Below are 24233 nucleotides of genomic sequence, written 5' to 3'. Positions count from 1 at the left end.
CTTGTGTTTGTGTAGAGCGGAGCGCACAGCACAGATTGTGTTTGTGTAGAGCGGAGTGCACAGCACAGCACAGCACAGCACAGATTGTGTTTCTGTAGAGGGGAGCGCACAGCACAGCACAGATTGTGTTTCTGTAGAGGGGAGCGCACAGCACAGCACAGATTGTGTTTGTGTAGAGGGGAGCGCACAGCACAGCACAGATTGCCTGTGCCACTCAGGTTGGCCTCTAGCAGATGATATAGTATCTTGGCTGTGCCATTTGTATGGAGCAGCACATATTGAAACAATTGATCAACAGTGCTATGAAGGCTCAAATAACAGGGACGCTCAATCACTGATAGCATCTTCCTAGCACACACACACACACACACACACATACGCACACACACAAACACACTCACGCACATATACACACACGCACACACTCACGCACACACACACACGCACACGCACACGCACACACACACACACACTTTGACACATGCAAACATGTACTTTCACATATACACACACACACACACACACACACACACACGTGCACACAGACATGCACTTACTCCTTATTCGTAAACCTATTTTCACAAAAAATCAACACACACACACACACACACACACACACACATACATTTCCAGAAAGTCTCAACTCCCCTTTGCCACTCTCTGCTTAGGGCTGTTTAGATGTCCTCTCATCAATCATGGAAATTCAAATGATCTGAGCGGCTCCCAGCACTATCTCCAGCCTGGTGCAGCGCAAATCAATCAGCTAGCTACAGCGCATGCTAATGAGCAAGGCGTGAGGCAAGGAGGAGGAGGTGAAGGAGGAGGAGAAGGAGGAGGAGCAGGAGGAGGTGGATGAGGAGGAGGAGGAGGAAGAGGAGGAGTAGGTGGTGGAGAAAGAGGAGGAGAAGGAGGAGGAGGTGGAGGAGAAGGAGGTGGAAGAGGAGGAGGAGGAGGTGGAGAAGGAGGAGGAGGTAGAGGATGTGGAGGAGGAGGTGGAGTGGAGGAGGAGGAGGGGGAGGAGGAGGTGGAGGAGGAAGAGGGGGAGGAGAAGGAGGAGGTGGAAGAGGAGGAGGAGGAGGAGGAGGAGAAGGAGAAGGAGGAGGAAGAGGAGAAGGAGAAGGAGTTGGTAGAGGAGGTGGAGGAGGAGGTGGAGTGGAGGAGGAGGAGAAAGAGGAGGAAGAGGAGGAGGAGGAGGTGGAGTCAAGCACTGTCTGCCACACACTGACACCTACAGCAGAGCAGTCATGTGTGTGTGTGTGTGTGTGTGTGTGTGTGTGTGTGTGTGTGTGTGTGTGTGTGTGTGTGAAACAGAGGAAGAGATTTAAATAGAACTAGAGAGGTTTATATGTGTTGTGTGTGTGAAAGCCTTGTGTCTGTGTGAGTGTGTGTGTGTGTGTGTGTGTGTGTGTGTGTGTGTGTGTGTGTGTGTGTGTGTGTGTGTGTGTGTGTGAGGTGGATGACTGCTCAGTGACATCATCCTCCACCTGTGCTTCAGCTCCTCAGCGGATGAGAATGAGAGGACACAAGACACAGGGACCAACACCTGCTGATGAAAAAAACAAAAAACAATTTTGTCATTTATTTTATTATTTTGTCCTCTCTGCTCTGAGAGTGTGAATAACACGCTCTCCGGGACTCCCGGGGTCACTTCACATTTCTCTTTTAATCCATTTTAGGGCTTTAGGATTCTGCACCCTCCCTGGTCCACAGCTCCGCCGATTTCATTTATCACACAGGGACAGATTCAAATGGGCAGACCAGCGGCCAGCTCCTCTCTGTGCCAGAGATTTCCTCCCCCTCCTCTCCCTCCTCTTCTCCCTCCTCCTCCTCCTCTTCTCCCTCCTCCTCTTCCCCCTCCTCCTCCTCCTCTTCTCCCTCCTCCTCTTCCCCCTCCTCCTCCTCCTCTTCTCCCTCCTCCTCTTCTCCCTCCTCCTCTTTCTTCCCCCTCCTCCTCCTCCTCTTCTCCCTCCTCCTCTTCCCCCTCCTCCTTCTCCTCGGTGACAGAGGCAGACACAGCTTTTAACAGGCAATAATTGCACTCCTCTCTTCTTTGGAAGACCCCAAGGCCATGACATACTAAGAAAGAGAGAGAGAGAGAGAGAGAGAGAGAGAAAGAGAGAGAGAGGGAGAGGGGGATAGGCTAAAAGTGCACGGAGGAGACGGCGCTGCTGTCTGCTCTTTTCTCCGTGCGCCGGAGTGTTAATCTAGTCACCTGGCCCGGCTGTCGCAGGAGGCTTTGTTGCCTGTACACCTCAGGCATATTAACAAAGTCTGTCCCTCTCTGTCTCGTCCTCCCTCTGCTTCTCCCTGAGATGGCAGTGTTGTAAACACTGTGGGGTTACACCGCCACCCAGTGGAAGAAGTGTGAAAGTGCAGTTCACTTAGCGCGCTGCCAGATCAGTCAAGAGGTTAATAACCAACAGCATGTTCCACTGTATTAAATTAACAATCACCTTCCTGACTCACTAAATGTTTTTGCAGTTCCAAGCATGTTTTAAGAAACAAAGATGACAGCCTGTTCTTCACATTTTAGTCTACTTGCCAGCCCATACTAGTGCCTCATCTTGGACCCGGAAATTCTGAGTGCACCAAAGTTTTTTGTAAGAAATGTATAGTATGGGTTCCCAGCATATAGAAACTGCCGGGTGCTTGAGCCAATTTGCATAATTTACATAATCATCATAAATAATCACCCATATGACAATATTTAAGAAACTGTTTTGTCAATGTGTACAATATTGGAGTGATTTTAGGTGTTAATGAGGATGCTGAATCCATTTCTGTTCAAAATTCAAGATACATGAAGACATTTTGAAACCGATTTTGATCAATCTGGGCAGATGTTTTGTTTAATTTTAAGTCTGCTCTGATCATATTTAAATGCTTGATATAGTACAGACCACTACAGATGAGCTTCACGTCATGGGCCTACTGGTGGCCATGGTACAGGAGATGCCCCTTGCCCTCATGCCCATCCCGCCCATACAGCTGTCTGCTGAGCTTCTGCCCTCAACCCCATACCTGCACTGGGGGAGGGATCCAGCCAACATCCCCATACCTGCACTGGGGGAGGGATCCAGCCCTCAACCCCATACCTGCACTGGGGGAGGGATCCAGCCAACATCCGTGGCGGCTTTCTTGAAAGGAAGAATATTATGGCGCCTACGTTTCGCACAGACAGAGCCGGCATATTGCTGCATTCCACCTTATCGGCAATGTGCCGGCTTTCCGTGTTAAAAGGGCTAATGAGACAAGCTATTGGACCTGGTATTCAGACGTGTCCGCAGCAGTCTGTGGTATCATGTCCGTGTGTCCCGGCGCATCAGTGGAGTCTGGTCTGGTGTCCGGGTGTCCCAGCGCATCAGTGGAGTCTGGTCTGGTGTCCCGGCACATCAGTGGAGTCTGGTCTGGTGTCCGGGTGTCCCAGCGCATCAGTGGAGTCTGGTCTGGTGTCCGGGTGTCCGGGGGGCATCAGCAGAGTCTGGTCTGGTGTCCGGGTGTCCCAGCGCATCAGCAGAGTCTGGTCTGGTGTCCCGGCACATCAGTGGAGTCTGGTCTGGTGTCCGGGTGTCCCGGCACATCAACATCCTGGAGCTGAGGGCTGCTCTACTCGCCCTGCGGCACTTCTTGCCGAGGCTGAAGGGTCAGCATGTCACCCTCTGGACCGACAGCACAGTGATGCTTCTCCAGCCCTCTGCAAGCTGGTGATGGTTCTGTGGTAATCGATCTGGTTGCCATGTAGGCTACAGAGTGCTCGTTTGTAAAATAGGTCGTTTGAGGGACTATGACATTCTGAATTATGGGCTGTACGATCTCCTCTCCATAGCCATTATGAATTTTTAAATTGTCAGGACTGGATTCAGCCTCCCATATTTCCCAATATTTTACAAATTGGCAAAGCATGTCCTAAAATATTGTCAGTATAGGCAATTAGGCTATGCTAATTAATTCTAATTGTGCTCATTATACAAATTGCCCAACATATGCAAGTTAGCACCCGGACTGGCAGTTTCTACATGCTGGAGATCCATACATACATACGAGAGAGTGACCAATACTTTCATGGCTTGCACCTTTCCAAAATGTTGCAGGTGACCATGGTCTGTGATGCATTAGGCTACCAGACCAAAAATTGTATCAATCTTTTTTGCATGACATGTTTCAAGACAAACATGGGTGAAGTGGTTGGAGGCACTGATATATAAAGAATTCTTTATAGATCAGTGGTTGGAGGCCTTTCTGCATATAGTGACATCATCATATGGAGACAGGCCTAGTTTGTGTAGATCAGTGGTTCTCAAACTGTGGTATGGGTACCACTGGTGGTACGCGGACTGTCTGTTGTGGTACTCAGGGAGTCTCCAAGATGTTTTATTTAATAAATAATCAATTCAAATGATATAAAAACATATCTAATGAAAATTTGTTTTAAAAAAATCAACTAGTTTTTATCTTTCTTGAAAAGAACTAAACAAAACAATGCAAAACAGTATACAATGTAAAATATATTATTGGCCTACGCTACTGTATTTTAATTCTGGTCATAATGGTGGTAGCCTACTTGGAGAGTCAATTGTTCTCTGAGGTGGTAGGCCTACTCATTGTGAAAAGTTTGAGAACCACTGGTGTAGGCCTAGATCATTTGGTGTTTATTTTCGATAGAACATAGGCTAATAGGCCTCAGATATTAAAATGGCATGGTCTTTTTAAAACGTCAATCAATTAATACAAAAAACAAACAACAATTTCCTGTCAGTAGCATAGAATTATGATTGATTGATTGATTGATTGATTGATGTGATGACTGAGTGTCCTCAAAAACCTGGAGGCTTCAGTGTACATTGGGAACACTCTTTTGCTTCGGTTAGTAGTATTATCTATAACTCCAATCAATACTACTCAGGCAATCAATATTTCGATCGATCAATCATCCATTCAATGAAATTATCAATCAGTGTAGCCTTAAATTCAATGCTGGGTGCGGGCGCCATGGCTGCACTCTTGTAGGATAGCCTAACGCAAACTCCTGTAGCAGTTGTGTTGTTCGCGCCACTCTGATAGGTATAACACATATTTAAAATAAACTTGGTTTACATGTTGGAAACTGGAGCATAAATCAAGTAAATATTAATAGACGTCACGTTGAAGTGACAAGGTGTGGGACGTTGTCATTAAAGCTCGCTAGCAGCATGCTAATGTCGGCAACCTCCTACATTAAATGCCCTCCGTTGTTGGCCTTATACAACCGGTGGCACATATGCCCCGTAATTACACACGTACTTGTATTAGAGTGATTGTCAAAAATAATTCACAACATAAATTATATTTTCTTCGACACTCTTCATAAAAACTCACTCTTATTTCATTCGTTTCTGAACAAAATGTCCGCATGATATTACAGGCAGTGTCAGGACTACTATAACGTACGCTATATTGGAGGTCCTTACCTATCAGACTTGCTTTCTCCTGGATAGCAAGCACTGCAATGGCGGATTACGATAACTACGATGACCGGGATCGGGCTTATGGTAGCTTTGGCGGCGGAAGAGGGTAAGGGAATTTGTGAACACTTTGGAATAGTTTGCGTCTGCTGTCAAAGGAGCAGCAGATTGTGTATTTTGACATTTAGAGAAGAGTGCGTTGCAGCAATGATTGGTGTAGGCCTAGCATTCATAACCGGGGTGTCGATGCTACACACTACGGATATGATGAATGGAAGGCCGGACTAGGGAATGAGGAAAGTGCGTGGTTAGAGCGAGCTTCAAGATGGGAATGTTGGCTGCTCAAATTGCTGCAGTCGTGTTTACAGTGGTTTGGTGAACTGTAATATCTTATTTCACAATGGTAATGTCGGTAGTTATGCGCTAGCAAGCTAGCTAGCTACACTCTTTGCCAGCAAGGCACTTGGCGCCAGGGTCTCAGGGAAAAAAACAGCCCACATGGACTACATGTTGTGCTATAGTCAGCAACTCCGCAGCCCCGAACAGAATGTCGATGATTCTCATACACCGATTTTATTGTGATGGTGGTTTTGGTTATCTATGTTTATGTTAGCTTGCCTGTTCGTATTCAGCTAATTTACTCGGCCCTTGAGCGGTTGCTGATCAGGGATGTTTGTAAGGGTAGATAGATGGTTAGCTAGCTAGCTACCTAGCTAATATTCAGACAGCCATAGACAGCATTGCATGATCAGGTTGGTGGGCCCAAATCTCTGTCCCCCATTTTCCCCCAGATAGTCGTAGCTGCGGCATACGACAGGCAAGTTGCCAGTATATTTAAATGAATGAATCAAGGAAACATTTAAAGCACTTGGCGACGATGGCTTCACCGTTTGTCTTTCTCTGCCAATGTGCCTAATTGAGTTAGCGAAATGGCTAGCTCACAATCTCCTGTATAGTCTTAACCACTGATAGTTTTTAACCAGTTTCTTAACAGCCAATGCTTCTAAATGCCAAATAATTGCCAGGCACAAGTGATTAACGGTAGCGTGTTATCAGAGCCCCGTGACGTGCTCGAGCAGACATAGCTGAAAGGAATGAGGGCGCTTGCTGCGTCGAAAACGCCTCTCTGTGATGCATGCTTTTTGGACTGAGTAATATCAGCCTCTATTGACATGCATCGGGCCCAGTAACTTGTTTTACCTGTACCGAACTTCATCTGTACAGAATTTTGATTGCAATTCAATTCTGTATCATTTGACGTTGAACCAGACATGATCAATAGGACTGATGAGGTTGACACCATATCCTAGGCCCACTTCGAGCATCAACATATTTCTGGCAACTAATGTAAAAGGTTAGCCGTCTCTGTTTCATCAGCCTGAATGATCAAAACAGAAATGTTTTGCTGTCAAAACTGGAGGGATAATCTGTGCTTGTTTGCTTGTGTCCTGTGGGAATTCACCATGTGGCACCTCCCTTGTGACGATGGGTACTTGTAGCTGTGCCCTCTACTCGCCAGTGTATCTGGTGTTGTCTTCAACTGACTGACACGGGAGGAATGTCACAGGCATGCAGAGAGGACTCTCAAGACTTGACACAAGACCCCACCTCAGCGCCAGGGCTGAAATGATACACAAGAAATGACTTGCCTCACAAAGGGCAACTTTCTGCCTACTTTCCCTTCAGTGGTTGTCGGTGGAGCACGTCTATCTAATTCCACACAGTGGTTTGATATGACCAGAGAGGGTTAAAGTGGAGAAGGATCTTTGATATGACTACAGCCCTAATGCATGCTCCAGATCATAATCTGGCTGTTAGGGCTACATGGAGAAATACAAATCGGTGTTGTCTTTGTTAAATATGCAGCATGATCCTGAGAGATTCTCTGGATTGTCATAGTGGATTTTGAGGTGGCATAAAGGTCGATTCTCCCTGTGTTGTTAAATCACCCCCTGTTATACGGTGTTACACTTTAGTTTACAAGTGAATGAACATCGGTCTTGGCACCATGATGGTGATTTCAGTCTTTGACTGGTATGTTTGATCTTTTCCTGGTTATCAGAATCATTTAGGTTAATATTGTAAATTAGTATCTAGTCAAACATGTCATATGTTAGATATTGTGTGTTTTTGGCACATTGTGTATTAGAGGTAATACAGCATAAGACTTTTTGTTTTGATGGATTCTCTATGCTGCCACCAAGTATTGATATTTTTGCTGAAATATTGAATTTATGCACAAACATAAGCACACTGACATGGGTCAAGGAACACTGTAATATTTAGAAAAATAAATTGTATGGTGTTTCTTGGGGTATGTTTTTGCTGATTTTGAAGAATATTTGTAGTAGATTGTTTTTTAAGAGACACTAACCTAAAAGTCTATGCACTTTGTGAATCCATTGTGAAATGCAGTGAATAAATACATAATTCCAGCTTTTTGCCGTTGTCTTTTTGCTGTTGTTCGTTTCCACAGATATTGTCATGTAGGCCTATCGCAGATTCGTCTTTTGCAGTGTATTGATATGCAGTGTCATGATATAATCGTTATCGTGGGCAAACTATCGTGACTGTCAATTTGTGAGTTACTCTGTGATTCCTGCCCTATTGTGCTGTAAGAATTTATAAAATGTTTAACCATCGCGTGTAACCACGTACATTTTTAACGTTTAACCATTGCATCATTTGAACACGAGAAATTGATGCACAGAATGCATTGTCTACCCAGATTAAACACGATTATGGAATGCCCCGTCTGGCTTAGCTAGCTTTCAGGACGGACGTTGGTGTGTGTAGCGTGTGTAGTTTGGCAGGGCTGCCTATTGTCTCTCTCATTGTCTGACACATTGTTGTTTTTTGGTCCGCAGACCCCGAGGTGGTGGCGGACCAGGAGGCCCCCGCAAGCAGAAGGAGCTCCCGACAGAGCCGCCCTACACCGCCTACGTGGGCAACCTCCCCTTCAACACCGTGCAGGGCGACATCGACGCCATCTTCAAAGACCTCAGCGTCAGGAGCGTGCGGCTCGTCCGCGACAAAGAGACAGACAAATTCAAAGGTGAGCTTCCGCTGGCCTGCCTCTCCTGCTCCCGGCCATTAAGGGGGCGAGGCTCGGGCCAGGTTCGGGCCAGGTTCGGGCCAGGTGCGGGTCAGAGACCCTTTGTAAGTTGGAATGAAGAGAGGGATTTGTGACCGTGGAAGGCAAAAGAGGACTGCAGTTATGAGATGTGTTCCTCCGTCACCCTCGGTGGGCATATTACGTTTGAAGGCTGCAGCAGAATGATTGGAAATCGTGTTTCTGGCCTTGAGCACATGAAACATTTAGGTTTTTTTTGCCACATGCTGAACAGAATGCAGTACAATTATACACATCGGTCCATCAGCGACCCTTTTATTAAGTAGCCTAGTGCAGAATACATATGATGCCCTGATGGAAACTCTATAGTTGAAGCGCGTTGGCATGTAGCCATTTTTGGTTAAAGGCGTTGTATATTTATCAGGAGTCCTTCTTTTTAGTTTTATCTTCTTCTCTTTAGCACAGAATGACGTTTCGACCGTGTGGTCTTAGAAGAGCACACGGTCGAAACGTCATTCTGTGCTAAAGAGAAGAAAATAAAACTAAAAAGAAGGATTTCAAGTGTGCGAACCTTTTTCCATTTTTTATGATTTACCCTTGTTCTGCACCTTGACCTGGGATGTGCACAAACTTTTTCACTATAACTATATTTATCAGGAGTGCCTCAATGTTTCTGGTTTTGTCAGTGTTATCCTAGCCCCTTTTTGAAGAGCACCCTGAATTGTTGACTAACAACAAACATTTTTTTCGACTCAGAAAAGCGCTCCTTCTTTTCTTGTTGGCCGAGTACAGAGTTGGAGCTGCCATGGGAACAGCAGCATGGAGGGTGACTCCACAGAGCTCTTTAGAGCACGCTGCTCCGTCATACGCCATCAGCGCTGCACTGCAAAACATGAAATCTAACCAAGTGGAATTACCCTATATTAAGATCAAAAATATATTTGGTATTGTTTTAAGTATGAAAATACTTACCTAGCGCTCTCTCAAAAGATACTTTCACTTAATTTAAGAAGACTTTGACTTATTTTAAGGAGTCTTATCAAGACAAATTTACTTACAGATAATTTTGCTTGTTTTACGACAAATTTACTTACTGCACGGACAGATAATTTTGCTTGCTTTCAGGAAGAATTGGCTTAAAATAAGACAAACTTTTCTTAAATTAAGTCAAATGATTTCAAAAGAAAGCACTAGGTAAGTGTCTTTGTACTGAAAACAATACCGACTAGTTTATTTATCTTGATATAAGATTAAAACACTTGGTTAGATTTTATTAGACAAGCAGTTTTCTGCAGCGCTGAGGAGAGGGTGGCGAAGCGAATGCCTGGGCCAAAGCTCCGGGTGAGCCTAATGGCTTTGAGTCCTCTCTGCTTTTTGTGTGTTGGAGCTAATTGGCCAGTTCGTCTCCTTACCAGGAGATTTCAGAGTGACCAACAGTGGGCTGGTTTATGAAAAGCATAACTCACCAGGATCTCTGCTGTTGCTCTTTATTCATCACACAGAACAATAGCCTTAACCATCTCTTATTTCTTTCTATGTGTGTGTGTGTGTGTGTTTGTGTGCTGCAGGTTTTTGTTATGTAGAGTTTGACGACTTGGAATCCCTCAAAGAAGCTTTGACGTACGATGGTGCAGTGAGTATCTAATTAGCCATTCTGCGCACGTTGACGGCCGTGCTCTGTAGACGGTGCCCGTGCCGTGCCGTGCCGGGCAGGTAGACCGTGACGTGACGTGACGTGACGTGACGGCCTGTGTCTCTTCCCTTCGCCCACAGCTTCTGGGAGATCGGTCACTGCGGGTGGACATCGCCGAGGGCCGAAAGCAGGAACGAGGAGCCGGAGGCTTTGGCTTCCGAAAAGATGACAGAGGTACCCACGCACGCTTAGACTTCCTGGGCAGTGAATGCTTTGTGCTGTTGAGAACTCTCATTACAGTTTCAGAAAACAACTAGACAAAAAAAGAAATAAGGACATAGACTTTACTACTTTCAGAACTGACCTTGTTTAAGTACAGGCCAAAAAGGCAATGATTTTAAAAATGAATCGAATCAATTAGCGATGTTTGTGTGTTTGTGTCTCTGCTCTGATGTGTCCACTCTCACTGTAGAGGGTTCTCTCATGAACTCTCCTGCTTCCTGGTTTCCAACTGCTTCTATCTGATGTGAAGATATTAATAACAAAACATGGTCTGCTAAACTCAAGGTTTAATGCCCAGACACACACACGCTGGTTTCCTTGGGGGGTATTCAATCAACATCGCTAATGTAGGTGGCAATTATCAAAGACTGGCTGGCTTGAAGGAGCGTAGTAGACTTTCATTTGAGGCTTAATGGAACGCAGCTCTCACTAAAATTAGCAAGACTTATCGAAATAAGGTTTGGCCTTTAGCAAGGTTGATGGAATACCCCACTGCTCATGGATTTAGTCTAGTCCTGGACTAAAATATTTTACACTGAGGTTTGTTTTTAGTGTAGGAGTAGTTTAGCTTAATCCAACTATGGGAAACTGGCTTGTGTGGCTTTAGGAGATGTGAACTTAACTGCCACTCCCCTTCACTCTCCATCTCACCCTCATGTAACCATCTCACTTCCCCCCCATCTGGTTTTCTGAGGTGCTTGTGTGGGTAGAACTTGTGGAACATCTGACCCTCTCTTTGCCTTCAGCTGCTCTCCTCTTTTGGCTAATGACCTCCTGAGATCTCTGCTTTTCTCTCTGGGACCTCTACTCTACTAGCAGCTTCTCTCTTTTGGATCGCTACCTTACTAGCAGCTTCTCTCTTTTGGACCTCTACTCTACTAGCAGCTTTTCTCTCCGAGATCTCTACTCACTACCACCTCTCTCTGGAATGTCAACTTTACTAGCATCTTTTCTCTCAGATTTCTACTCTACTAGAAGCTTCTCTCTCTCTCAGATTTCTACTCTACTAGCAGCTTCTCTCTGAGTCTCACATGCTTCTAGATATAGCGCCTTCTAAGACTTCCTCTCCAGGCAAGACTAACCTCTCTAGAATGGCCATGGCAAAGCTGGACAAGGCTACAGCAATCACCAGAGGCGTTCTCTCTCTTTTTCTCTCTCTTTCTTTCTTTCTTTTTTTCACCACTTTTTCTTGCACTTCTGTGTTCCTCTGTTTCTCTTCTTCTGTTCTTCCTCTTCTGCTCTTCTTCCTCTTCCTCTTCTGTTCTTCTCTCTCTTCCTCTGTTCTTCCTCTTCTCTTCCTCTTCTCTTCCTCTATTCTTCCTCTTCTTCCTCTATTCTTCCTTTGTTCTTTCTCTTCTCTTTCTCTGTTGTTCTTCTTCTTCCTCTGTTCTTGCTCTTCCTCTTCTCTTCCTCTGCTCCTCCTGTTCCTCTGCCCCCTGTGGCTGTGCGTGTGCTGGACGCTGGACGCTGGACTCTGTGTAAAGCTGAGCCCTGTCCCCTCACAGGGCGCGGAGCATCGCGTGGCGGTCCCAGAGGAGGTTCCCGGGACGACTTCGAAGGAGGAGGAGGAGGAGGAGGAGGTGCGATGACCGTTGGCCACAAAATAAAATAAAATTTAAAAAACAATTTAAAAAAAAAGAGGCCTGATAGAGTTCAGGCGTGGTGCCTGAATTCAGGCTTGAGCTCACCAAGGAACGATGTCAAGAAAGGCTATTCTCTATATTGTCTTTGAATCTATTTGATAATTTCAGGCACAGATAATTTCCTGTCAATCAGCCCTGACCACAGTTCATTCAGACGACCAGACTGTATCACTGTCTTGGTCATGGAGCTGAATGTCCATTGTCTGGAATAGGCACAAATGGAGAATCCACAATCTTAATGCCAAAGAGTTGTACATGCCAGTGTTAGGTTTTGTGTTTGTTATGCACCCACCCATCACCCATCCATCACCCCTCCACCAACCCCTCAGTATTCCACCTCACCTGCAGGATTAGTGTTGAGCGCTCCATTCCCAGTTCCCAGACAGACTCCGCCCCATCCTCATGAGTCATCACTAGGCTGCAGACTCCGCCCCATCCTCATGAGTCATCACTAGGCTGCAGACTCCGCCCCATCCTCATGAGTCATCACTAGGCTGCAGTGCTGGCCGGCTGGAGCGGTAGCTCTCCTCACAGAAGGGTGCTGCAGCAGAGGCTGGTTCTGGTTCTGATTCTGAGATCAGAACCCTTCCAGAGCAATGTCCCCTTTATAATCCATCTCTTGCGGACCAGAATCATGATCTGCACTGATGATCTCAGATCAGCTCTTCAGGGCAACAAGGTTAAAAGCTATGGGTGCCTCTCATTTGGGCTTTTATACGTCCTCCCTCGCTCCTCGGGCCTCGATCCTCGGGCCTCAATCCTCACTGATCTACATAATGTTGGGGTGAAAACTATAGGGATAGTCTATCCAGTGTTAGTTATAGATCAGTGGGAACGCCCCTCGAGGATCGAGCATCGAGGATCGAGGAGGCATGTTGAGAAGCACCTGTTGTCACTGCTTAACTTAACTTATGTGACCGTTCACTTCTTTCCTCTAGCAGGCTTTAGAGAGGACGACTTCATGGGTGGGAGGAGTCGAGGAGGCGGACGCCCTGGCATGGACCGGAGAGGGGGCGGAGGAGGAGGAGGAGGAGGAGGAGGAGGAGGTGCCGGCGGCGCTCCCATGGGGCGCTTCAGGGACGGACCTCCTCGAGGAGGCCCGACGGACTTCAGAGAACCCTCTGATGGTGGCACAACTTTTCCAGCTCTCTTCTCTATCTGGGGGGCATTGTTGGGCGTTGTTGGGCGTTGTAGATGGGAGGGGAGGGGAGGGGAGGGGAGGGTTCAATTAATGAGGGCTTGAAATGCCGCCCAGTAGGTTTAGTTTGGCAGTCACCCTGTAGTGTTGCCGGTTTAGTAGTTGTAGTTTTATCTGGGCATAACCGCTGACGGGCAGTAACAGTGTTAACCCTGTACTACCCAAACATGTCTATTTTAACCCTTAACTATCCAAACATGTCTACATGTCCCAGGCTGTGGCGAACTGCCCTCATTTATATGGGATATGTGGGCAATATATATATATATACGCGCGCTTGGTGTCATTTATAAAACTGTTAATTCATATAAATATGAGTTAATTAACACTTGGTTAATTACCACTTAGTTATTACTCGTTATTGTTTATTATATTTTCTGTTCTTCAGTTTCTTTCTAGAAGAAGCCTTAAGGTCTTATCTATAAGTTATTCATGGTCTGATACGGTTGATGCTCATTTCTCTTTATTATTTACAATCTCTAATTTATAAAACCGTTAATATGAATATTAGTTAATTACCACTTAGTTATTGTTTATTACTGTTTCTGTTTTCTTGTTAATTAAGCTTTAAGGTCTTCTCTTTAAGTTAGTTAGATAGATAGATAGATAGATACTTCATTGATCCCCAAGGGCAAATTCTAGAAGTTCAAGTTATTTCATTGCATGGTGGTGTGATGACCGTTGACGCTCACTTCCCTCGTCTCCTCTCCTTCCTTCCTTCTCTTCCTCAGAGGAGCGAGCACAGAGGCCCAGGCTACAGCTGAAGCCGCGCACGGTTAGCGAACCACTAAACCAGGTGGCCAACCCCAACTCGGCTATCTTCGGCGGCGCCAAGCCGCGGGAGGAGGTAATGTCCAAAGAGAAGCACTAAGAGACTGCCCCGCCGCCAGCACCCACCTGAGATGGAGGGCACCAAGTGGGCATGGGAGGAGAGGGGGGGTGGGGGTCAGGGGTCGGGTGGGGGTCAGGGCTGGGGGGCGGGGGGAGGGGGGTCCTAGACGTATTATGCCAACGGGGGGGATAAGGATAAATGCCTCGGTCATCATTCCTGCCGAACAAGACGAGTGAAGGCCCTCCTCCTCCTCCTCCTCTTCCTCTCCTTCTCCGTTCAGTGCGAGTGCAAATATTTATTCAAGAGGGATTTAAAAACAACAAAAAAAAGAAATTAATGAGAGAGGAAAAAACAAAAATCCAGAGTTATACACGACCCACACACTCGCACACTCTCGTCATTCAGAACACGGTCGCGCTGCACTCTTGTCTCTCACAGACACACACACACACACACACACACACACACACATATGAGCAGCTCGTGAATGCATGTCAAACCATACAAAAACAAAACTGTTTTCTATGTCCACCTCTGCTTCCTGGACTTTAGTGCCTGCTTTGTACCGTAGCTCAGCGGAGGAGGTTCATTCATGTGGGCTGAACATTAAGGAGAGGTGTTTGCTCTGTTCCGTTCCTTATGTTTCCTTTGTTTGTTTGTTTGTTTGTGTTTGTTATTTTGATGGAGCTGCTCTGTTTTAAAAAAGAAGAATGCACACAATTTTGGTTTTAGAGCCCCCCTGCCTCCCTTTTGATTATATCTTCTTCTTCTTCTTTTTTTTAATTGTAGATCTAGTACTCAAGATTCGGCCCCTCCTACCTTGTGTGAGTCATGGTGTGTACCTTTCAGATTTGGCCCCTCTTACCTTGTGTGATTCATGGTGTGCACCTTTCAGATTTTGAGTTTGTGGGGCACAGCCACCCATCTTAAGGTGGCTTCCTAATGGCTCAACGTCACCTGCAGTGATTTATGCTTTGTTGTTAGTGCAGCGAAATAGTCCACCTTAACTAAGCTGACCTACGCTGTGGTGAAGCGAAATAGTCCACCTTAACTAAGCTGACCTACGCTGTGGTGAAGCGAAATAGTCCACCTTAACTAAGCTGACCTTAGCTGTGGTGAAGCTTGAACTTCAGCGGAAAGACCTATTCTTAGATGGGGAGTGAGACCCACCTATGTAAAACACACACACACACACACACACACACACACACACACACACAAAGTCTGTGTGCCACACCACAGTGGACCTTGGTCATTATTTCACACACTGATAACTCGACACAGTCGCTCGAGGTCCGTAGTGCGGTACTCGCCGGGTTTATGGTCTGTGCTAGAAGCTTTAGCCTTGGTCATCGAATATTGAAAGAAGTGTCGCCCAGACACACAGTCAGTGATTGCTCAGAACCATGCAGAAAGGCTTCTACAATGTGGCCGGTGTTCTGCGAATCAAAGCAGTCTGTTAAATCCTCCTGTTAGTGTAGATTCTGGCTTGTGATTGGTTGGAACGCTATCTTCAGATGTATTTTCATGTGTAACATTGCTTTTTCTGCTCCTGCTCCTTTCTGCCTCCTGTCTAACCCGGGCCTTGTTGTGCTTTTGTCTCCCTCCGTTCTCAAAGAACTAATGTATCCATGTGGCTGCGTTATTCCGGAGGGCTATGCTGGATCTACGGGCTTGGTTCACCAAAAATCTTTCAAAGAAACGAGACGTCTTCCCAAAGAAAACAGAAAAAACAAAAGCTGCCGGGGCAGCAGGGTGCTGGGCCTCTCTCTCTCCTCCCTGAATGCCAACGCAAGCAAAAACAAAATAATCAATAAAAAAAATAAACCAGGCCTGACCCGATTGGCTATGGAGACGTTGGACCGTGGGATTGTGGGAAACTGAGTCCCAGGTTTATCTTCACCCTGCATGCCCCTTCTTTGGGAACCCCCCCCCCCCCCCTCTCTCGCCAGACCTTAACTAAACTCAGAAGACAGTGGCTGCAGTGTCCCTCGGTTGCCTTTGGGTAAGGACTGTATCAAGTGTAATGTGTTTCTTTCTTTCCCAAGGCATTGTTTTTTTGTGCATGGTTAAAAAAGAGAAAAGAAAAAAAAAAGAGAAAAGAAAAGACGAAAAAGTCTGTTTGCGTAGTTCATAGACACTCAGTCATGGTGGTGTCTCTTTAAACGTTGAACTAAATTTCTTCTATTTGTGAAATGAAACAGTTTTCCCTCTTTAATCATTTCCCACTGTCTGAACAGTTAAATACTTTTCAAATCAGAAGAAAAAAAAATCTGAGCCTGAATCATTTTGTTGCATTGTGTAATTTCTGGCGTAACCTCTTGAAAGATTTTTTGACCTAAGTCTGTTAAATACCAGCAGAAAAAATGCTTTCTGTAATAATCACTCCACACACACATACCCACCCACCCACCCGCCCAGCCCTTCCCCTTCCCCATCCTCAATAGGAGCAACATGAATGCACCCTAGGATTGACATGGCCGCACCACGGGCTAAACAGCTACGTCTTTGTCGACCAACATTCTACTTCCACGGCTTGATGGTTATGTACTTAATACTTCAAAACAGTGAAATAATAAATACCGCTCACTTAACAGTCAAATGCTTTATACATAGGAAGCTTGTTGAACAAAGATCAACCGCTCTCACATGTCAAACTAAGGTGACAGGCGCTTTGTCTGTCCAATAGAAGATTAGCGTAGAAATCTCGAGAGAGAGACCCATGTGCCGCAACCATTTTATTTACATTTTATTGGACATGAGATGGAGAACGTGACACCCTTTTCTTACTGTATTATAGAAAGAACAGCTGTTTTTATTCTTTCTTTTTTGTTGTTGTTTTCATTATTTCCTACACTGTTTATGGCAATAAAATGTATCATCTTACAGAGTTTCTAATGAATGTGTCCATAGGGAAGGGTATGGGGCTACTTTTTGACATTTTGTGTTAACTGAACAGACACCTAGTTGGGAGCAAGTCAGTCACGCAGCTTTTGTAAGAGTAAGTGTTCAATAGTCCCCACACACCTTTACGAATCAGATCAGTTCGCACTATGACATTGCCACTGTAGAGGTAAAGGTCAGCTTTTTGTGTGGCATTCTTGGGTAGAAAATGTGTTGTGAACAATTTCCATAAGTGGCAGCGTAACACAATCACTTGAACCATCTTGTGTTCTCTTCTGATATAGCTTGGCCCTGCAGGCATTTTGGTTGTGTCTTTAAAGGTTACAACATGTCTTCTATTGGTTGTGAGCTTGGCCTAATGCGTAATCAATCTCAACATCATCGCCATGCCGTCACTATAGGCCTAGTTAATCCCAGACAACTGTACAATACAAATAAAACCGCTTAGAGCATTAAAACAGCATACCGTAAATCTTGTTAACAACATGGACATCGGGACTTCAGATGGGCGAGTATCGCCATCCTCCTCATCAACTGATGACTATAGCCTACGAATGGAACGGCATCTCTGAGCGGTTGCGAGGGAAGACGCAGTCTCCTTGGAGCGGTCTAGCGTAATGGGCACAGTCTAACCACTATTCGGAGAGAACCGCCCCCATACAAACCCAGATGGAGTGTTTACCTGATACACACTCAAATGTGTATTTTGTGGGTTTTGTGTGACCCAAATACAGGGCACGCAGTTAACTGTGATGTGCAATGTTTGTGAAGAATGTGTGATGACGGTGCTCATATGGACGCGCAAATTGCGTGTGTTTAATTGTTCCACGACTGCCCTGTAATTGAGAAAGATCTTATGATCAATAGAAACTCCAAGCTACAAACAGGAATATTAACAGAAGGTAGGCCTAAATGTACAATTGTTTTGTTGTTTGTGAATGACTTTTAAATAAAAGAGAAGGTATTTGAACATGTTTGCTTTTTCTTGTTTTTTAAAACAAGAACAATTCAGCCTGACGTTTAAACCTACAACTACTTTCATGCATTACTAAGTTGTCAAATCACCAACCTATTGAATGAGTAGCCTACAAAACGGAATTTTACTAGTTAGGCAGAACATCTGAAGACGTTTTTGTAGTCGTAAAGAAATTGCTCAAGGTTAAAAAGGTGTATTGATTATCTGTCTGTGAACAATAGGCTAGTTTAAGATCTGATTGAAATCGCAATATATCAATTTGTCAATGACGGGGATCCAGACACATAATATGTTCATCCGTCTCAAGTAGCCTAACTACCTAGCAAGCCTCATTCAGCGTGATGCTGCAAAAGACTGGTTGGTCACAGTGTTCATATTGTGTTGGATAATACAATACAGCGCGATTTTGAATATGTTCGTGTTATTCGTATAGGCCTAGTCCAGTATTTCAATGATTTTCACCTGTCCCAAAAAGTGCGCACTATCTGACGCACAGAGGATTCCCCGTCTTTGAGGATACCAGAAGAGGTCGCTGTTTTACCATGCACGACATGAGTCAATGTTGTTTTTACGTGCGGGTTCGTGATGTTCAAAATGTACGTGCGCGTCCATGACGACGTTGAATTCTCCTCGGTCCGATAGAGGAAGAGAGATGGTATGAAAGTGCAGTACGTGTATAGCTGTCTGCCAGACTCTAAACTTTGGACGTTAGTGGCATATCTACTACATCATTTAAAATAGGTTTACACGTCGAATGATTGTTATTATTGAATGAGCGATAATGTGTACAATTATAGTTTATGGAACTTGTTGCTGAAAGCTCAACTTTGTAACACAAGGCAACCTGCCCGGATCTGTAGGCTACAACGTAGACCTATGAAAACTTGCGACCTATTGCTAGTTAGCCTGTTAGCGAGCAATACAAAAGCAACCTTAAGTTATCAAAGCAATTGTAAAAGTTTACAGTAGCGTTCTTTGGATACATTTTCCTCGTTGAGGTAAGGAGAATGTCTTTTAAAAGTATTTGAAAAGTTCTCGCCAACTTATTTTCTGACTATCTTTGTTAAGTTGACGTTCAGTTACTTCCATTTTATAACGTCTTTTCTGGATCTGTTGGTAGGCTAGTTTTTCTTCAGTTATATTTGATAATATTTTGCTATCACAGGTTAACAGTCACTAGGATGTATCAGGTAACTAACGCCAGCGTCAGAAACAGAGGGTTGTTTTGCACTGGCATACATTTAAAGAAGCAAACTATCGGTGATGATAACAGTGTGAAACATTGCTCCATGTGTGAGTCAGTTATGTTTGTTGAAGGAAGTTGAGAATAAATATTGGCACCCTTGGCAGGTACTGAATATCCTGAGTCAGTTTTAACTCATGCGGTAACTTTCTGTATGTTCAGTCTACAAAGTTAAAAATTAATGTTTAATCTGCCCCCTTCATGTTGGTTTGTTGACAAAATGATTCCTCGTTCCTTCATCCACACGTTTCTCTTCTTGGACTTGAAAAACAGTCAACATGACTGCCTGAATTCGGCAGTTGTCAAACTTTCCTCTCGCCCTCAGAAGATACATGACAGGTAAGGAGCACCTCTGCCACGATTATCCAGCCTTCAGTCATGAACTGTGCAGTTCTCTAGGGAGGATAAACATTGAGTAGGTGTAATTTTATGCTGATGATGAAGAAGGATGAGTGGTCTTATATCTTGTTGTGGTTTTGTCACAACATCAGGCAGTGCTTCCATACACAATCTATCTTGTTTCAAAGCTGAACAACTACAAAGTTCTACATACAACAACAAGTTACAGTATGCCAGTCGGCTAACCTTGATGGTTGGTTGGTTGGCTGGCTGGCTGGCTGGCTGGTTGGTATGTGACGCTCCCCCGTTGCATGTGTTAGTCTGAGGATATGACTGGCCTTGACTCCCTCCCCATGACCAGACATTACTGCCCTCCTACTTCCTCCAAGCCTGCAGTGGCATGAAGGCCCCCACGGCCCTGAGACTTGGGTAGCCGATTCACTGCCCGCTGTCTTGCTGCACAATACAGCCCTGGCCATTGTTAGCGTACAGAGAGAGAGAGAGAGAGAGAGAGAGAGAGAGAGAGTGAGTACCGGTTGGGTGTGTGTGCTGGTGCATTGACACCAGGAGCCATGGTGGGATGTGCGGGGGAGAGCGAGTGACAATACAGCGTCAGTTAGGGAGAGGAGAGAGTGGGAGCCGGCCCTTTTGTTGTGCTGGACGCTACGCCGCGCGGGCCGCTCTAACTGCTGACGCCGAGCAATGTTTGGGCCGAAAAGTCGGTCAATGAGAACACAGTACACACACACACACACATACACACTCACTGCCAACACTAAGTGTTAGCTTTAGGCTTGATAGTTGGGTTGGGAGTCCACGTTGACAAGAGAGAGGCCAACAAACAGTTTAAGAATTGTCGTGTCGGCCCAGTAAATCACTTTATTGTTGTTTTTTCTCTCTCTCTCGCTCTCTCTCTCTCTCTCTGCTGGATTAGATTACATAATCTGACTAATTAACAAGTTTGGGGACAGCAGGAGGGTGGAAGGGTCAAGGCTTTACACATGAGTGGGTACAGCCATCTGTTAATACCTGAATGCGATAAGCGCTGTGCTGCGCTCATAAATGGTGTTTAATAAGGCTTAGCCAAAGCCACTGAGGTTTCATGCATTGCATTGTCCCGAGAAGGACTGAACTGGAAGTGGAAACGAAAGGATGTCGTCATGTTTCGTGTTCCAGACTTTGTCTTGTTCTGAGAAAGGGGAGAAAAGGGTTGTGTCTGTGCCATGGTCCACCTCTGGGGACATACTGGGTCACTTTCCCTGCAGCTGTTACACTTTCTCTCTCTCTCTCCCTCCCTCTCTCTCCCTCCCTCTCTCTCTCTCCTCTTGTCTGGGCACGGCCACAGGCCTAGCAGCTGTTACCACGGAGCCAGGTGAATCTGGCCTGGTCGCCATGACAGTGCCTGTGCGTATAATTGACTTGCACCGGTTACCTCAGTGAGCCGCGAATAGAACTCCCCGGGGACCTAGTCCCACCGTCACATCACTAGCTTGTTATTTGACACCTGAATTAGCTCCTCGTCGTTTGTGTGTGTGTGTGTTTGCATTTGTGTGTGTTTGTGTGCACGTGCCTGTGTGTGTGTGCCTGTGTGTATGCACATGAATGTGTATCAAAGTGCAAGAATGAGCATATCCTATAACCATATCATAACACTTATTTGCTATTGTATGTTCCCAAATGAACCCTGTGAACTCAATAGTTATTTTATAGTCTGTATACCCGTATTGCAATAATAGTTCACGTTGACATTTTAAATCTGCTTCACTCACAGGTAGCCTATTTCACGGACATATGACACGTAAACATAGATGAGGTCGCTCTTGTGAAAGATCAGTCATTTCTCTTTAAACAGGAAGTACTCTGCTTCACACTTTAAACAGACCACACACTAGTGCTCTACTCCAGGATTAGAAGCAACTCGAAGAGGTAGCCTGAAGTGTGAAAATCCTACAACGGAAGACGCTAGAAGTGTTCATGATAATCAACGAGCCCAGTTGGGGAAAGACTGATCTGTATCTAGAGTGCCCCTTGATGTGTTTCTGCTACAGCAGATGGCGGGTGATCAGCTGTAACAGATTTGGTCTCCAGTGTACATCCGTGGCCGATTTGGGGGGAAATATCTAATTGTATTTTTGCAGTTGTGATTTGGTTTGCGATATCATTTTTGAAAGCCAACCTTCAGTTCAATATGCCAGATTTAGTTTTAAAGGGATATTCCGCCATTTTTGGAAATACGCTCATTTTCCACCTTCCCTCGAGCAAAACAATCGATATTTACCTTGTTCCCGTTCATCCAGCCATTCTGTGAGTCTGGCGATACAACTTTTAGCTTCAGCCTAGCATAGATCATTGAATCGGATTAGACCATTAGCTTCTCGCCTGCTAGCTTCATGTTTAAAAGTGACTAAGATTTCTGGTAATTTTCCCATTTAAAACGTGTCTCCTCTCAAGTTAGAAAGTGCAATAAGACCAACTGAAAATGAAACCTGGCGTTTTCCTAGGCTGATTTGACATGGAACTACACTCTCATCTGGCGTAATAATCAAGGCAACTTGCAGCTACTGGCACTACTACTGCTTGTTGTCTATGGGGACTATTTTCAGATGCTGCGTACGATATCACTGCGCCTATGGTACGTTTGCAAGTTGCCTTGATTATTACGCCAGATGAGAGTGTAGTTCCATGTCAAATCAGCCTAGAAAAACGCCAGGTTTCATTTTCAGTTGGTCTTATTGCACTTTCTAACTTGAGAGGAGACATGTTTTAAATGGGAAAATTACCAGAAATCTTAGTCACTTTTAAACATGAAGCTAGCAGGCGAGAAGCTAACGGTCTAATCCGATTCAATGATCTATGCTAGGCTGAAGCTAAAAGTTGTATCGCCAGACTCACAGAATGGCTGGATGAACGGGAACAAGGTAAATATCGATTGTTTTGCTCGAGGGGAGGTGGAAAATGAGCGTATTTCCAAAAATGGCGGAATATCCCTTTAAGTTGGGCCACTTCTGGATGGTGAGCATGCCTATGAGAAGCACAGCACTGCTGCTAGGTGCTCTTACCTGTCTGTCACACAAGGAGGAGGACATGAATAGAAATATCGGTAACACTTTATAATAACTGCGCACAATTCATCATTTATTAAGCATTTGTTACTTATTAGTTAATGGTTTGTTCATCATTAGTAGTTTATTGTTCATCCATAATTCATCCTCAGTGAAGCATTTGTTCAAAGTTATGAATAGTTTGTTCATAGTAAATAAAAACAAATGTTTGTAAATACATGGTTTATACCTTATAAATAATGAAACAACCATTTATAAATGAAATCATTTCCCTATTATGAACCAGTTACAAACTATTAGTAAATGCTTTGATGATCATTTGTAGAGTATTACTCTATTACTATGTTGATTCTCATACTGTAATTCATGATTAACTCAGAAGTTAAAAGTGGTTAGTTAATGATATTTGAGAGCTCATCTAAAGTGAGGACTGTATATGCCTTGCTACACATTTACAAATGAGTTATAAGGTTACAGTAGCATTTATTAATTTAGCGATTTCAATGAAAAATGTCTTGATTGTGCTGCTGTCCTGAACACCCTGTGCAGGCTAGAGGAAGTTAAGGACACATTGTCTGAGCAGAGCGCTCCTCCTCGCCTGACTTCATATGTAGTGAGCAGGAGAGGAGGCGCTCGGGCCCGTATACACAACGCTGTTCTCTTGCAACCGCTGAATCTATGTTGTTGGTTACGCCTTGCGTTTACACGACGTCGGCAGTTTAGGAGGCTGTGACCCATATTTTTTGTAACCGGGTTCCGAAATCCGAAGTGGGATTTTTTTTTTAAACCGCCGGGTTAACTTTTGCTGTGTAAATAGGCTTCCCTGGTATTGGACGGGGTTAGAGATGTGTAGGATAGATGGACTTATTTACCCCAGCTGTTGACATCACTACAGGGTGGTCCCGTCCAAACGCCCAGTGAACTGTAGACGTGTAAACAGTCGGAGCGGCCTGACGTTAGTGAAACGTCCGGCTCCTCCGCTGCCTGCTCCAGATGAGGCAGTGACAGTAATGGCTCCACAGAGTGTTTAGTCTGAGCTTGGGCTGGCAGAGAGAGAGAGAGAGAGAGAGAGAGAGAGAGACAGAGACAGAGACAGACAGACAGACAGACAGACAGACAGAGAGAGAGAGAGAGAGAGAGAGAGAGAGAGAGAGAGAGAGAGAGAGAGAGAGAGAGAGAGAGAGAGAGAGAGAGAGAGAGAGAGAGAGAGCTCCCCTACACTCGTTTGTGCCACCGGAACAGGAAGTGAAATGCTGAACAAGGTGCAGCTGATGCTGGGATGTGTGGGGTGTGTGTGTGTGTGTCCATTTGTGTGTGTGTGTCCTTTTACCTGGTCATATTGTAAAGCTCTGACAGGCTTGTCCGATAATAATCAAGTTCTGTTTATCTAATTTGTCTGTCTGTAAGCGTATAATACACTGGTCTGTACTGGATATTTGTAGGCTATAGGTGTGTGTGTGTGTGTGTGTGTGTGTGTGTTGGTCAGAGACACCCTAGCAAGCGTAGAGTAGAGAGAGTCCCTGCAGGCTGGCTCCGTCGGCACGCTGAATTAATGATGGAGGCGTCCACTAGCTGTACATCCAGGAGCCGGCCGCCTCCCTCTCCTC

General features: G+C 45.1%; 2 protein-coding genes across 8 annotated transcripts in view; both read left to right on the top strand.

Annotated features, from left to right (window-relative positions):
* Positions 1 to 5408: 5408 nt before the first annotated feature.
* Positions 5409 to 16988, top strand: eif4h (eukaryotic translation initiation factor 4h). Of its 5 annotated transcripts, none has more exons than XM_062553378.1 (9): positions 5409 to 5550; positions 8309 to 8496; positions 10083 to 10147; positions 10288 to 10381; positions 11935 to 12009; positions 13014 to 13199; positions 14002 to 14117; positions 14892 to 14936; positions 15721 to 16988. In XM_062553378.1, the coding sequence occupies exons 1-8, from the start codon at positions 5486 to 5488 to the stop codon at positions 14895 to 14897; spliced, it is 795 nt and encodes a 264-aa protein (XP_062409362.1). In that variant the 5' UTR covers positions 5409 to 5485; the 3' UTR covers positions 14898 to 14936; positions 15721 to 16988. The 5 variants fall into 5 exon arrangements, with proteins under 5 accessions (XP_062409362.1, XP_062409360.1, XP_062409364.1 ...); XM_062553376.1 differs by having other exon boundaries at positions 13011 to 13199; XM_062553380.1 differs by lacking the exon at positions 11935 to 12009.
* A 1643-nt stretch (positions 16989 to 18631) lies between these two features.
* rffl (ring finger and FYVE-like domain containing E3 ubiquitin protein ligase) overlaps positions 18632 to 24233 on the top strand; it is a 31627-nt gene continuing 26025 nt past the window's right edge. For 2 of the 3 annotated variants that reach the window (XM_062553373.1, XM_062553371.1), the window contains exons 1-2: positions 18632 to 18980; positions 19499 to 19564. The gene's annotated coding sequence lies outside the window, so the exon portion shown is untranslated. The remainder of the gene's footprint in view (positions 18981 to 19498; positions 19565 to 24233) is intronic. The other variant, XM_062553372.1, reaches the window with a different exon arrangement.

This window comes from Sardina pilchardus, chromosome 13 (genome assembly GCF_963854185.1).
Source record: "Sardina pilchardus chromosome 13, fSarPil1.1, whole genome shotgun sequence".
Taxonomy (NCBI): Eukaryota; Metazoa; Chordata; class Actinopteri; order Clupeiformes; family Clupeidae; genus Sardina; species Sardina pilchardus.
The sequence above is the reverse complement of the archived record's forward strand: the minus strand, read 5'-3'. Positions and strand labels throughout refer to the sequence as shown.